At 42.2% G+C, this 14,506-nt stretch overlaps 3 protein-coding genes across 6 annotated transcripts in view; 2 read left to right on the forward strand and 1 right to left on the reverse strand.

Moving 5' to 3' along the window:
• cryba2b (crystallin, beta A2b) overlaps window positions 1–1,190 on the forward strand; it is a 12,605-nt gene extending 11,415 nt beyond the window's left edge. For all 3 annotated transcript variants that reach the window (XM_077002146.1, XM_077002147.1, XM_077002148.1), the window contains 2 exons: window positions 370–512; window positions 936–1,190. In XM_077002146.1, coding sequence (XP_076858261.1) covers window positions 370–512; window positions 936–1,083 — 291 coding nt within the window. In that variant the 3' untranslated portion in view covers window positions 1,084–1,190. The remainder of the gene's footprint in view (window positions 1–369; window positions 513–935) is intronic.
• A 997-nt stretch (window positions 1,191–2,187) lies between these two features.
• Window positions 2,188–6,809, forward strand: fev (FEV transcription factor, ETS family member). 2 transcript variants are annotated; one of them, XR_013130376.1, is made up of 3 exons: window positions 2,188–2,345; window positions 5,019–5,090; window positions 5,387–5,451. XR_013130376.1 is itself a non-coding variant. In XM_077002149.1 (3 exons), the coding sequence occupies exons 1-3, from the start codon at window positions 4,259–4,261 to the stop codon at window positions 5,932–5,934; spliced, it is 837 nt and encodes a 278-aa protein (XP_076858264.1). In that variant the 5' UTR covers window positions 4,254–4,258; the 3' UTR covers window positions 5,935–6,809. The 2 variants fall into 2 exon arrangements, 1 of the variants encoding a protein (XP_076858264.1); XM_077002149.1 differs by lacking the exon at window positions 2,188–2,345 and adding an exon at window positions 4,254–4,475 and having other exon boundaries at window positions 5,387–6,809.
• Window positions 6,810–11,449: 4,640 nt separating this feature from the next.
• cdk5r2b (cyclin dependent kinase 5, regulatory subunit 2b (p39)) lies at window positions 11,450–13,300 on the reverse strand. The gene has a single exon (XM_077001182.1). It carries the CDS (start codon window positions 12,813–12,815, stop codon window positions 11,949–11,951), a length of 867 nt encoding a protein of 288 aa, XP_076857297.1. The 5' UTR covers window positions 12,816–13,300; the 3' UTR covers window positions 11,450–11,948.
• Between the last annotated feature and the right edge of the window lie 1,206 nt (window positions 13,301–14,506).

Raw genomic sequence — 14,506 nt, forward strand, 5'->3', positions numbered from 1 at the left:
GTATAAATACAAAGAAACATTAAAACGTTAGTAGACAACCTCACATCAACGTCACCATAACTGACTCCACACTAACATTAGCATTGCTGACATCAGAGGGACATTTTTTAAACTCTGACCCTACTTGCTAATCACACATCAGACCAGTCATGTCTGGATAAAAGATCCATACTCACAAAACTCCTTTAGCTGTTTATTCTACACAGCACTTATACACACGTGCACACCAAATATTCACCATTCAAGCCAAATTACACTCAGTACATTTTTAAGGTTAACTTGCCACACCTTATCCATATTTTTAGTAGAGGAATTAGCTTTGCCCAATAGAGCCCTGGCTCTTAGCCTGCGATGTTTCCACTCCTACAGAACCACAGTGACAGCAAGATGACTCTCTACGAGTGCGAGGATTTCCAGGGCCGCAAGTTCGAGATTTGTGATGACTGTCCATCTCTCCAAGCCATGGGCTGGTGTAGCAAGGAGGTGCCATCAATCAAAATCAACTCTGGAGCGTAAGGCCTCCCCCAACCTTCCAGCAAAACCCAACTCACTCAACAAAACCAGAATCACTCAACAAATCCAGACTCACCCAACAAAGCCAGACTCACCCAACAAAGCCAGACTCACCCAACAAAGCCAGACTCATCCAACAAAGCCAGACTCACCCAACAAAGCCAGACTCACCCAACACACCCCTGGTTTCTCAGATGCACTACTGCCATAGAACGGGACATTATTTTATTAGCAGTGGCCACCAAATGTGAATTATTCTGATTTCATGGAAAAGCTTGAAGCAGAAATCTGATGATCACATGTTCTCTCCTCTTAAATATTAATAAAGTGCATCATCCATGTTCAGTTGTTTTAAATCCAGTCTCTGTACTGGAACATACTAACCATAAAAGCAATAAATGAAATGTGCTTTCTCCTTACAGCTGGGTGGCCTACCAGTTTCCTGGTTACCGCGGATACCAGTACATTCTGGAGAGAGACAGACGGCAAGGAGAGTTCAGAAACTACAAGGACTACAGCACCCAGGCTCACACTAACCAGATTCAATCTATCCGCAGAATTCAGCATTAAGCGTTCAGAATTCAGCATTAAGCGATCAGAATTCAGCATTAAGACCTAATTCTACTGCCCTCTCCTACCAGTGATGTGCCAAGTGTCCAACGGGCAATAAAGACTTAAACTCTGGAAAAGAGTGCAAGTTCTTTTCTTTTTATAAATGAATAAAATCTCTTAAGATGTGAAACTGCTGTCTCTAAGATGCTTTACAAAATTTTCGTTCTTAATATTATAATATCGGAGCGGCGCTGACCTGCTGCTCTTTCTTTTCTGTAGTGGTAATTACGTGGATTAATGAGAATATATTACCTTCAGGTAGATTCAACAACGTGCTTTGTTATCACGGCATGTTTATCTCGATATAAAGACGTCTTTCGTGAAGCGTATAAACTGTGTGAATACGAATTTCTCGCCGTAATATAAGATACTGCAGCCGCGGAGCGCGAGACGTTGCTGTCAGCACGTTGACCTGAAGTGCAGCCCGGTGCTGCGTGTATCACTCCGGTATTAATAAATCGTATTCAATAATCTCATCGTCGCCCGTTTATCTGAGCCAATTGTTTAAAAGAATTCAACCAATGATCCACAATAGATTAATATTATCAACCTAAATGTTACGTGCTTGTAGTAGGCCATATGCCAAAAACACCACAGTGTGACATTCGCTCTCTCGCAGAATGATTTGAGGGGTCCAGACGCGCAGTTGGGCCAACGATGGCACGCAGACGATTGGTCGAGGACAATGGCATTCGGCTCTGTGTGGGGTGTGACGCTCGGAGCTGTCCTAGGTCCTGACCTGGGCCCACGCCGCCGGGTGTGGGGGGAGTTCGGGTTGTTTACGAATAAACATGATGTGAAGTAAACCGTGGAAGCTGAGAAAATGTAGCGAATAGTTCGTTGTTTCGGTTATCCGTTTCAGATTAGGCTAAGACTTTTGAACACCAGCATCCTGTTTTAATTCCGTCTCTTTGTTTGAAGAGAAAGCAGCCAGTGTCTGCACACACCCTAAACGCTGAATCAGACGTGAACTGTACAGACGTGAACTAATCAGATGTGAACTATACGGTTGCGCGATGAAAACAGCATCCACACCCAGTCCAGGATCTCCTAATAAATGTTCAACCATACACACCTTTCACAAATATACATTCCAGTTCCAGCGTATTAAAAGTGGTGTGGACAGATATAACACGGTGGCTGTTGAGAAACAACTACGTGTGTAGGATGTCTTTAGCAATTATAGCTGGTCTGAAGAGAGAGACCCTGCAGACGACTGGGTAAGTGAAAATCTCCTGTAAGGAAAAAGAACAAAATATATATTGATTATATAGTGAACATTTACTAAGGTTAATGTAATAAAACTCCAGTTTCCCGGTGTGCCTTAAGCTATCTGTATTCATTATTAAAACCTGATATAATAAATTCTCTAGGAAAATTTTAAAAAGTACGAATGCTAAGATTAAAAGAAATTACCCGTCGACAAATTAGAGATAAATATCTGTAAGTACTTGTCAAAACATCACGAGTTTCTGCATTATTTGTTTAACCAGCAACACTGTGAATATATTTTAATAACGCCGCCATCTTTCATTACAGTTGAAAGTCATAAATGAATCATTATCTAGCATTCGAGGCTTGTTTTAAGTTGCCTGCGATATCTGTTAAAGACTCAGGCAGCTAAAGCAAGTCTGGGACGCAAGAGACGACACTACACAGCGCGCGCTTCGAGACGGCGCGGGGACGCCGGTTTTACAGTTTCACAATACCATAAAACGTTACTGTTCCTGGATATTGGTTCGGCGGAATGAACTCGAACTGAGACGCAATATAAACAGTCTAATTATCTCACGCAGCACACGCTTTTTGTGTTACGTGATTCTGCTTCCACGGCAAAGACGACAATAAAACGCACGCTGTGCTTTCAACCTCGACCTCAGAGTCTCCGTGGTCATTTGTCCAACATGTTTTGAACTGCACCATTCCTTACACGTGGCGTCATGCATATGTCCAGTGGACTGGACCGAAGCGATTAAAGAAGCTGGACCGACTCCTCAGACTGGAGTTAAAAGCAGTACAATCCAAATCATCCGCGTGGTTAACACTAATAATCATGTGAATTTCACTGTTGCCTTTCTCCGTCTACAGAACATGATATGATAGCAATATGTCACTGGTATTAACTTGGTAAATAATACTTGGTTTAATTTCCTACAGTATTTTCCGGCGTTTTACTTGTTTGTAACAATTATATATATATAAATAAATATATATATATATAAACAATTATGTTCAGCTGTTCAGCTGATGAGGGACCTGTCTCTATGTATATGATTATATATATTTCTCTCACTCTATGTATATGATTATATATATTCTCTCTCTCTCTCTCTCTCTGTATATGACTATATGTATTCAATGTAACATTTAAAAAAACGTTTGAGTATTTTACAACGTAAATGTAATTCAGATTAACTATGGACACAAACATTTTAGAGAACAAGAAATGATAATCATCAAAAATGCAGGCATGTAACAACAGAAGCCTTAGTTGTAAATTTGACCATCGTTATGCAAATATTTCATTGTTTTTATAACACGATTTTCATTCCTCATCTGCTTTCACAGTAATTTTAGAATAATTTAAATTTGTAGACTCCAGTCTGGGCATTCTCACATTTTTAAAAGGTTGTACACTTTATTTTTGTATGAACATAATCTGGTTTATTCCTGTTGTGTTTCAACAGTGACAATGACATTCGTGACATTTCTCTGTCCGTTATGGCCTGTTATTTGGAGGTGTATGGCTCGATCTATATGGTCAGTGGTTAATCAATATAATCATAAGGGGAGCCTTTAAATTTACAACATGGTTTCATTTCGATCGCACGCCCAAGGGTCGGGGATAAAATGTCCTTGTTTACCAATATGCAGTGAGGCATACGTAAAAGGTAAACATTGTCCCAGCGTGGAACAGGCGTTTCTGTTTGCAAAGAGGTAAAAGGCGGAAAAGAAAGAGGATCTGAACTGGTTTCCATGTCAAACACTTCAATTCTCCATAGAAACTCTGATCTTAACGCTGAAACTTTATTAAAGCCAGATAGGGGGTGATAAGGCCGAATTTCTATCGGGTCCTCTTTATTGTGGAGACAGGGAAGGATGACAGAGGTAAATTGCGCTTTTAATTAAAGCAATGCACCAAAGGAAATTGCTGTCTGAATATTGTCTCAGAGATGGGGCTTGTGACAGTTGCCTGGAAACTTCAATCTGTTTCACATTTATTCCAGATCACAGTTTTGAGATAAAGTTTAATAAAAATCTCCCCCGAATGAAAACCTACCCTTCCGCATCTGCTACCACAATGCCTCAGAAGTGCGGAGCAAGCCTTATGTTTAACATGTATTTCTCAGGTACAGACTTTTTCTTCGTAAAAATAGAAATATGACTGAAATTTTAAAAAAGAAAAAGAGGCTGTGGCTGGCGCGTGTAGGCTGCGGTTGTGCTCGTGTCTCCGTCCTGCCGTCTCAATGGGGAACGCGTCTCCTCTTTTGTCGGAAATCGGATATCCTTTTTCCTGGACGCATTTCCTGACTTCGCCGCTGAGGTTCAGGAGAAAGTCCGGACAAATCCTTTCAGAATCGACAGAAGAGTGCTCGATCTAATTTACATCATCTTTATTTTGAACAAATTTATAACCTTAAAATTATGATATGTATATAACGTCAATGTTTCTTTGGTAAACGCAAATCGATAACAGACATATGGAGTATAACCTTTCATCGATTTGGACTGTAGTTTATTTCTCCATGTGCTAAAACGCTTATATATATTACTGAATTATACTAGGACATACTTTAAATAGACAGATTTTATTTTTGTATTTTGACCAAACTATTTCACCTCTTTGTCTATTAGTGTAAGGTCCGTAAATACAATAATCTGTTGTTGTCCAGATCATGCAGAGAATTTGCTGAAGGAGAGTAAAGCGTCCTCGTGGGCTCCGCTCAGCACGAGCGTTCAGAAAGGTAAGCACGTTCAGCATGTTGCTTTTACAATAAAATAACCCGTCGTAAAAAGCAAAAAAATTAAAAAATAACATATTACATTTAAATATGTATATAATTGTGGCAAATAACAAATTGCATTTTTATTGCACATTCACAAAATCTAACAAACGTCAGAAACATTTCCCCACAGTGCTTTTTTCTGCAGATGTACTAAATTAACGTTAGGCCTACTTTTTTCGTCTCTTACAGTCTAGATAAAATATAACAGTTTGATTATTTGCTGAAACTTTTGAACGTTTTGTCGTTTGTTCCAGGGAGCGGACAAATTCAACTATGGCAGTTTTTGTTGGAACTGTTGGCCGACAGCTCGAACGTGTCGTGCATCGCTTGGGAGGGGACGAACGGGGAGTTCAAGCTGATGGACCCGGACGAGGTGGCGAGACGCTGGGGCGAGAGGAAGAGCAAACCCAACATGAACTACGACAAACTCAGCCGGGCTCTGCGGTATTACTACGATAAAAACATCATGACCAAGGTTCACGGGAAGCGCTACGCCTACAAGTTCGACTTTCACGGCCTGGCTCAAGTGTGTCAGCCCTCCTCTACTGAACAAGCTCTTTACAAATTCCAGACCAACTTCGCACCCATCCCATTCTCAGGTATTTCCAAACTCAACCTGGTCGCTCCGAGTGTGGGGCCTTCAGGCTTTTCCTACTGGGCAGGATCTCCACCCACCTTGTACCACAGCCACAACCTACAGCCGTCAGGACCGTTCGGTGCAGTATCAGCATCACACATAAGCTGTGTTAACAATATCAATAATCTGAATAACTTGAATAACATAAATAATCACTACAACTGAAAGGCTTAAGAAGACTGCGCGCTACAATCTAATGCAAGAGCACGCGAGCGAATAAAGGGGCCCAATTTGGGAACTTGCGTCATCAATTTGTTACAAATGTGTAAAAGCAATTTATAACATTATCCGAAATGGCAACTGACAGTTTTCATTTTAAAAGCATAGTTTTAGATTAAATAAACACGACCAGTAGACATTATTTTTGTGAAGTCCGTTCTTTAGCGCCGTCAACAGTGTGAGTTTGTTACAGTTATCTGGCGCCATCTTATGGGCTACACATTTTAACGATCTGTTGCAAGTTGACCATTACCAATTATCACGTTACACGTCCAGGTCCGAATTATTGGCTGAAGTACCATCTTTCTCGCGTGGGTCCGTATTATAGACCCAAAACGATAACGTCGCTTAACATAAAGAAGGTACCAACGGGCAAATTTACACTTTAATTCATATTTAATCCATAGGGTCTACATACCAACCTTACACTTATCACTAATCTCATTTTTTATAATTGTCAATATTTCAAAGTACAAACCCAGGTTTACGGTGCAGATAATTTTTTTATTTTATGGTCCAGCTTAACTGTGCAGCCAAAATCATTATTCTTTTAAAAATATTGGTATGAACATTTGATGGGTTTTACAAATAGGACGTTCAGTTTCTTTTAATTTATGCGTTTTTTCCTTTAAGATGATGTGGAGTTGGTCTTCAGTAGGGGATCTTTTGGATGTGACTGTAAAACAGTTCTGATTATTGCCCTAATTCCTTTATAACATGTCAGATGTCAAAACAAATAATGTGAACGTAGGCTTCCTGGAGGATTTAGCTTATATGCATTGAGATCACTTAAGAGTTTTAATAAAGAAAACAGAAACCGAGCTTTTAACGAGCCATGTGTGTGTGACCTGTGCGTGAGTGTGTGAGTGTCATGGGCATACATTTCATAGGCGAGAAATTACAGATTAGTCCTTAACGAAACTGAGCTGGTTGGAATTTGGCTTTCACTTTGAAATGCGAATAATTTACATTAAACGTACACGGACAGTTTTGAGGATAAAGACACCAATGGGGAGACGGAGTCGTGCTAGGCCGTCTAAAACGGGCGCTGCTCGTCGGTTCCTGTTACTCGACATGTTTGTCTCGCACAAATAATCACATTATTATTATTATTATTATTATTATTATTATTATTATTATTATTATTATAGGTAGTAGTAGTAGTAATAATAATAACAATAATACATACATACATACATACATACATACATACATACATACAGATCAGCTCTGTTCAACTCAAACGGACCAGCGTGAAAATAGGAACATTTTATTTGGATATACACAGTGTTGTTTTTTTGGTCACCATGTCATTTTCACTCAGCTGACAACGGTGAAACATAAAATCATTTTCATAACCAACGATCCATTGATATTATCCAACTATCGCGAGCATTTATACATTTCGAATTGAATAATAGTTCCGAGTTTATTAATACCTGTAATTCAATGTCTGACACAAATCTTTGAGAAGAGGCCAGTGTAAAGAAGACAAATGCAATGTACATATCAGTATTTCCAGCGTCTTTTCGCTAAAATAATCGGATTCAATACAAGCTATGATTCCACCTAACTTCTGTCTCGACTTTATAATACACAGCGCTTCAGTTGAAGACGCGGATATTTGTACCGTTTCTTCCAGCAACGGTACAAATGTTATTTGAATATCTAACGTAAATATCTGAATATCTAAAATAAATATACAATAACCTGACTACTTATAGCCTAAGTGAAATCTCTTCAGTTTACCTGAAACAGCCTGAAATATAATTTCTTCAAACAAACTGCATTTTCGATGCAACTAATCACCACGTAGGGGAAAATGTTTTCAGTGAAACTTTATTAGAAATCACTATTATTAGAAATGTTATTGATTAGACTTCAGTTCTGGCTTTTAGGCAGATCTCGTTTTATGAGAGAAATGGAAGAGACGTTTATCCGCGCGAGGGAGCCACGTTTCCATGGTAATAACCGACATTCTTAGAATGTAAACAGACCAATCAGAGAGCCTGCTCTGGACAGGAAGAGACATCACGGTGGAGAGTCCAAACGGAAGTTTTAAAAAATATTTGAAGTGAAAGAGTATGAGCGGGACTACAGCAGTACATTCATTCTCATAAAAACGTGTTAGTTGCAGCACGACTGAAATGGGGTGCAGAAACCGTCTGGAGGTCATAAGTGAGGAGCGGGGGGGGGGGGGGGGGGGGGGGGGTGATGAGCTCAGGGGGGCCCTGTGTGACCCACATATCAACGAGCTGAGCCACAGCACTGTGCTATTGAAGGCGACATGTTCCTTTATGCTGGCACACTGAACACATTTCTAATTCAGCCTTGGCAGCTGAAGTGCACTGAGACTCTGCCCACACAGTGCCCAGTCCACCAGGACACGGCTCCTCCTCCAGCTCCCTCTCTCTGGCCTTCCCCCCTCCCTCTCGTTTTCTCTCCACCCTTCTCCCATCCATTCCAAGAGAGCTAGTGATTACAGCACAGTGGAATGTGGCAAAGTCTCAGGAGGCATCAGTAACACAACAGCAAGAACATCACCACCTCCTCTCAGTGCTTCTCTGCTATTTTGACGTCTTTCTGAGTAACTCCTCACCAACATAGCTTTGTCTTCCCACAAACATGCAGATGCTGTGTATCTTTTTGCGTGTTATACAGATGGACAGCTTACACACTACAGGTCTCAAGTCATTATTAGTCTAATGAGGTATAGTAATTAATCAGTGAATGAATGAATATTCATTACTCATGTTATACAATGATGTTTTCAAATAAAGTTACTTTTTTAAATTGGGAAACTCATTGCAAACAATATATGCCCAGGTCTCATGACATTCTGCTGAAAGTAAACAACTTCAAAAGCCCAAACAGACTGAGTAAGAGTTGATGGTCTGCAGGGCTGTGAGTCTGGGTTTGGTGAACCTACTGGACTTTGAGGAGATTCTGCAAAACGAATCAGGAAGCAACAGGGGGGATCAGTTCTGGGTGCTGAGGGTGGGGGCTGGATAGTTAGATCATGACATACACAATAGAATCAATGGCAGCTAACCCATCTGTTAAAGACCCACAGTCTAAGAAATGTGTAGTATAAACACCTGAACATCTGAAATTTAAATATTTAATATGAAATAGGCATTTGACCTCTGGACTAATATGGTCCCACCATATATTCTTTAACAATCTTAAATATTGTTAAACATAAACAGAACACATTAAAGTAAATGACGGCGCAAGCAGTGTCAGTACATCATGTACCGTTCAGCCTCACCCTAATCATTCATTATGTACCCATTCAGCACAGAGAGCTGTGGACATCAGGCGGGACAAGTGTGGACTGTCCCTGCTGTGATGAGTGGGGTTCTAGTGAGCAGTAGTTATTCTGCATTCCATCCTGTGACGCTTCAGGTTACAGTGAACAGTAGAGTTAACCTGTGGGAGTCTGTGTGAACAGCGTTTTGAGGGTCACTGAACGTGGTGCGTTGGCGTAGAACTGGCATTCGGTCACATTTATTTTAGGGAAAACCGAAGTCCATTACTGTCGGCGCCATAACTCTGAAACAGCTCTCACCGATGAATCACTATGGATTAGGGACGAGTATGAAACGAGCACAATAAAAGTAGAACTGGTGGTCCGAGTGTTTTGGGGCACAACATTGCGGCGACAAAGACAATGTAACGTAAGTGAGGGAGACATGATTCATCCCACGAATGCTATGGAGCATAGTGGGGCATGACCTGGTTCAGAGAGAGCAGCTCCAGACACCTGCCACAGCACAGAGGTGCACGAGAACACCTGTCTGTCTGTCTCCAGTGTGTGAGCACATCTAAAAATGTATGCAAACTGGTCTCTTTCTTCACTGTCATGAGCCAGGTAACATAACTACCTCCCTGAATCAGTTACCCGTGTGTCTGCTTGCCCGTCTCTTTCAGGGACTAACTAACTTCCAGCCAGTAGGGGGCACTGCAAGCTTCTCTCATTCAGTCAACTATAGCCCACATTCACTTGCTAAATATAGCTGGTTGCTTCACTCTTCTACCCAGAGAAAGACATGGAGGACTAACTCTGTGCTATTTTATCTTTTTACTGCTTAATTCTTAATTTAGATGCTAAAACTATTTTTAATAAATGATGTCATTCAAGAATTTAGGAAAATTTTAATCACATGACCAAAATATAGTTAGATATTCATATCTGCCCCATCAGTTTTAATAAACAGTCACTTTTATAGAAATCACTAAACCCTACTCAATCCAACGCTAATCAACTCAGACCTCCATTATGAAGCATTGTAACGCACGCTTCATCCAGGTGGGACGGGTCACGTAATGCACGCTTCATCCAGGTGGGACGGGTCACGTAATGCACGCTTCATCCAGGTGGGACGGGTCATGTGACACACACTTCATCCAGGTTGGACGGGTTACGTAACGCATGCTTCATCCAGGTGGGATGGGTTACATAACGCATGCTTCATCCAGGTGGGATGGGTTACATAACGCATGCTTCATCCAGGTGGCTAGTGACCAATGTTCAGCACGTCGTGCCTGGCTCATGACAGTGAAGAAAAAGACCAGTTTGCATACATTTTTATATGTGCTCACACACTTTTCCATCTGGTCATCACTGCACTGGCTCTGCAATGCTGTCTCACACACTTAAGGTACCTTAGTGAGCCTGCTGTTACTATAGAGACTGGGGGGGGGGGGGGGGGGGGGTGCACACTGCACACCAGCTCCTGTGGCCCAGTACGCTGCTAATGTCTGCAGGGCTGCAGCCACAGGAACACAGCTTGCATACTGCAGCAAATTCTGTCCAATCAACTGTGAGATCATTCTGGCAGAGAGCTCCATTCAAATATTTAGGTGCACCATTTCATTCTTGAATTCAGACTTCAAATATGTTGATGAGTTACAAACTGAGTCCAGTTTCTCAGGTCATTCACTAGCAGATCATTCAGTCAGATCATTCTCTAGCAGTTTCCTCTTCCACCAAACAAAATCTAGTGCTAATTTTCTTTCATTGTGATTCAGCACCAGGGTCAGCGATGTAAAGGCATAAAACTACAAACACCGTGTGAGAAACACAGCTCCCTCTGACGTACTACAAAGAGACACGCGACAGGAAACGGGGGGGGGGGGGGGGGGGCGAACATCTTTCAGCTGCTCTTTGAAGTTCTTTGTTAATGAAAATGCTCAGAGACAGAACTGCACTAGACTTTGTAATACATGCATGTTACAGACTGAGAGCACGTTGTGTGCTTTAAAATTAGTGTCATCTCTACTTCACACAGTGTGCGGTAAGAATATCATATCTGAGACTACTGAGATGAAGTTAACTGTAACCATTACAAACCTATCGCACTAAAGACTTGGACAGTCACCAACAAACAATGACATTTATTTCGATCAGGCAAGAATAAAAAAACCTTGAATAATAGTAATAATGTTAGTTCAATAATTGAATTTGCATGAACTGGTACAAAAGAAAAGTCCAATCACACGCTCCACATGTTTGAGGTTCTTAGTTATGCTCGTCATAGAAGTCCGCGCGCAGTGGGTCAGCACCTTGGATAGTTCCTCATGTCTTCTGAAATTCGACGACGGCGAGTTGAATGACTGAAATCACTGTAGGCAGTCGATTGAAGTAACCCTACTTTGATACAACTTCATTTAAAAAAAACCTAAGTGAATGTACATTAATACTTTTCTTTTAAACATCACCACCTCACGAGCGGATGACCGAGCCGTTTGAACAAACTGCATGCATTACACACTGCAGCCGTGAATTTATTGCTAGTTTACGTCAGAGTACAGCACGAGGTATTTAATGGTGTTACAAGTAATGTGACATGAAATCTGATATAACGTTCAGATAAACCTGACCCGTGTGAATGAGCGCGCTCAAGTGTACCATGCAGGCTCAGCTATTCAAGAAAATGTGTGGGTTCTAGACGGGTTTAACGGTCCGGGCCTCCGACCTTTGTCCCCACTTCGTTTTTGAGGTCGTGGAAAACCTCAGTGAAAAAGCGCGCGTCCGTGTGAATTTGCAGCATTTGTGAACTGAGTTTATTAATAATCTCTAAAGACTGTTTCCAGAACACATCCTTATTGCCGTCGGAGATGAAGGGCTTAAGAGGATACGAGATCTCGCTGCCCAGGTACGAGTAGGCCAAATACAGGCAGGTAAGGAAAAGGCCCTGCAGCTCACGCGGGCTGCCAATGTCGTCATGCACGGTCTCTCTGCAGAGCAGGTAGACGAACACCAGGGTGCTGGGGGTTATGAAGCCCTGCTCCTGCCAACCCTGCATCAACAAAGTTCTGTCGACGTTTCGGAACCAAAGGATGATCTCACTTGGACTCAAGCCCTTGAGTCTAAAGCATCGACGACACATGAATTCTCCCAGGCAACGCAACAGCTCCCCTGTTGATGCCTGGACCACCACATGCTCCGGTGACCCGAATGACTCGCGACACCGCTGCTTTTGGGCCGATTTGGACAGCTTTGAGCTCGGCGGCAACCGGGTTTCGTCGAGCTGCTGAGACGGAACTCTCGGGATTGGTACAGAAACGAACCCCTGTTTTGACTTGCGCTCCGTGTTCGACTGCTGAACGGACCTTCTCGCGTTTTCGCAGTTGGGTTTATCCGGTACAGGGTTAGGTGCAACTTTCTTGCTACTTTTTTTCTTCGCTGAAACCAGCCGCTTAAACGTGAGAGTCGACACGATCACAGACGGTTTCTTCAGGCTCTTCCGACTGTTTTCATGCACCTGTTCTCCACGGTCCTCCCTCCCCGACAGGGGGCTCACGGAAAGCACGGTCCCCATCTCTGGGACGCGGTACAACACGTAACGGACAAGTACAATTGTGTTTTGCCCTGCGCGGAAAAAATGTCGCTCTCGTAAAAAACGGCTAGTTCAAAGTTGAAGCTCCATGTGAGGTGGGAAGACGCGCAGCGACGTTATCTCTGTGGGAGCGCGAGGAACATCCAGAGGAACATCCAGAGGAATGCTGTGCACGGTGCAGACACGCCACCCTAGCTCCACAGTAGCCCGTCTGGAGGGGGATTTGTGAGGATGCAAACTCAGCCGCGGTCTCACCGGGATTATCCGATCGTGGATGAGCAAACGATCCAACCTGAATCGCCTCGCGGGATACTGGCAGGGTTCTGGACCAATTGCAAACCACGCTCGTGACCACAGTACTAGGTCACATCTTAGACCGAAAATCTATATTAAGCTAACGCACTATTACTGAACGACAACATGAACCCAAATAATGAAGATATCCCTTCATAAAACACAGACGTGATTCGAAGAAACGTCCAAGGTTTCAACGCTGAACGAGGAAATGCACCAACGCAAATGTATTTCTCTATAAAATATATAATTTGGTGTATCAAGTAAAACACACCTATCTATTTTACACGAGAAGCAGGAAAACAAATGTCCAACTTTTCTGCCAAGTGTGAATACAACCTGCCTTATTACTGTAGTAATACAGAAACGAGACTAAATGACTCAGATTTAAGTTTTCTCCTGGGTAGATTTACATTTAACAAATTTAGCAGATGCTCTTATCAGTTTTTCAGCATGTTACAGAGAGGAGAGTGATGTGATCGTAAATATGTATGCGCACAGTCTTCACCAATGTCCCCACATACACAGTGTCAGTGCGCTTGAAGCTAATTGGATCTCGGACTCTTCCACTGTGGCGTTGCTTAAGACGTCTATTTCTGGAGTTTCCAGAAACAATTCATAAAGCAGGGACTCGCAAAGTACTTTATGTAACTATCTCACACACACACACACACACACACACACACACACACACACACACACACACACACACACACACACACACACACACACACACACACACACACACACACACACTATAAAATTACAGAAGTCCCGTTATAACAACACAGAAGCCCATTTAGGACCATTTATACACTTATGCCACCTCATGACAAGTCTATAGGTGAAGCTGACTAATCAACAGTCAAACCAAACCATTACCAAGTAACTAAACGCAACAGGTTAAACCGTCAACCCAGTGCTGGAGACGTCCCCCAGAAAAGGAAACAGCAGGTCAAAGGCCACATGCGAACAAATTCAATATCTGGAAGACTCACAAGCAATGCAAGTTCAGCACATTTGCTTCTCAAATATATTTCACCAAGTAAAAAAACGGCGAATCACATAAGTGGCACAGAAGTAGCGCACGTGCTCTGTGCTGCCGCAGTGCTGTCGCAGCTTTAACATTCCCCAAAGTGAAACTGCTCCTCCTTGTGGCCAGCTGACGTAAGTGCAGAGTTTTTTGTGAACCAGGCGGCCTCTGGCGCCACTAAAAAAATTGTACCTATAGCTAGCTTAAACACAGCGGCACACTAACGTGCTTCTAACTAGGCATAAAATAAAATACAATTAGTAAGATGTTAAAATTGGTAGCAATTATTAAATACACGTTCACCTGCTGAACTGGAGTACTATTCGTTAATCAGAACGGTGAAAAA

Source organism: Brachyhypopomus gauderio, chromosome 4 (genome assembly GCF_052324685.1).
Source record: "Brachyhypopomus gauderio isolate BG-103 chromosome 4, BGAUD_0.2, whole genome shotgun sequence".
Classification (NCBI taxonomy): domain Eukaryota; kingdom Metazoa; phylum Chordata; class Actinopteri; order Gymnotiformes; family Hypopomidae; genus Brachyhypopomus; species Brachyhypopomus gauderio.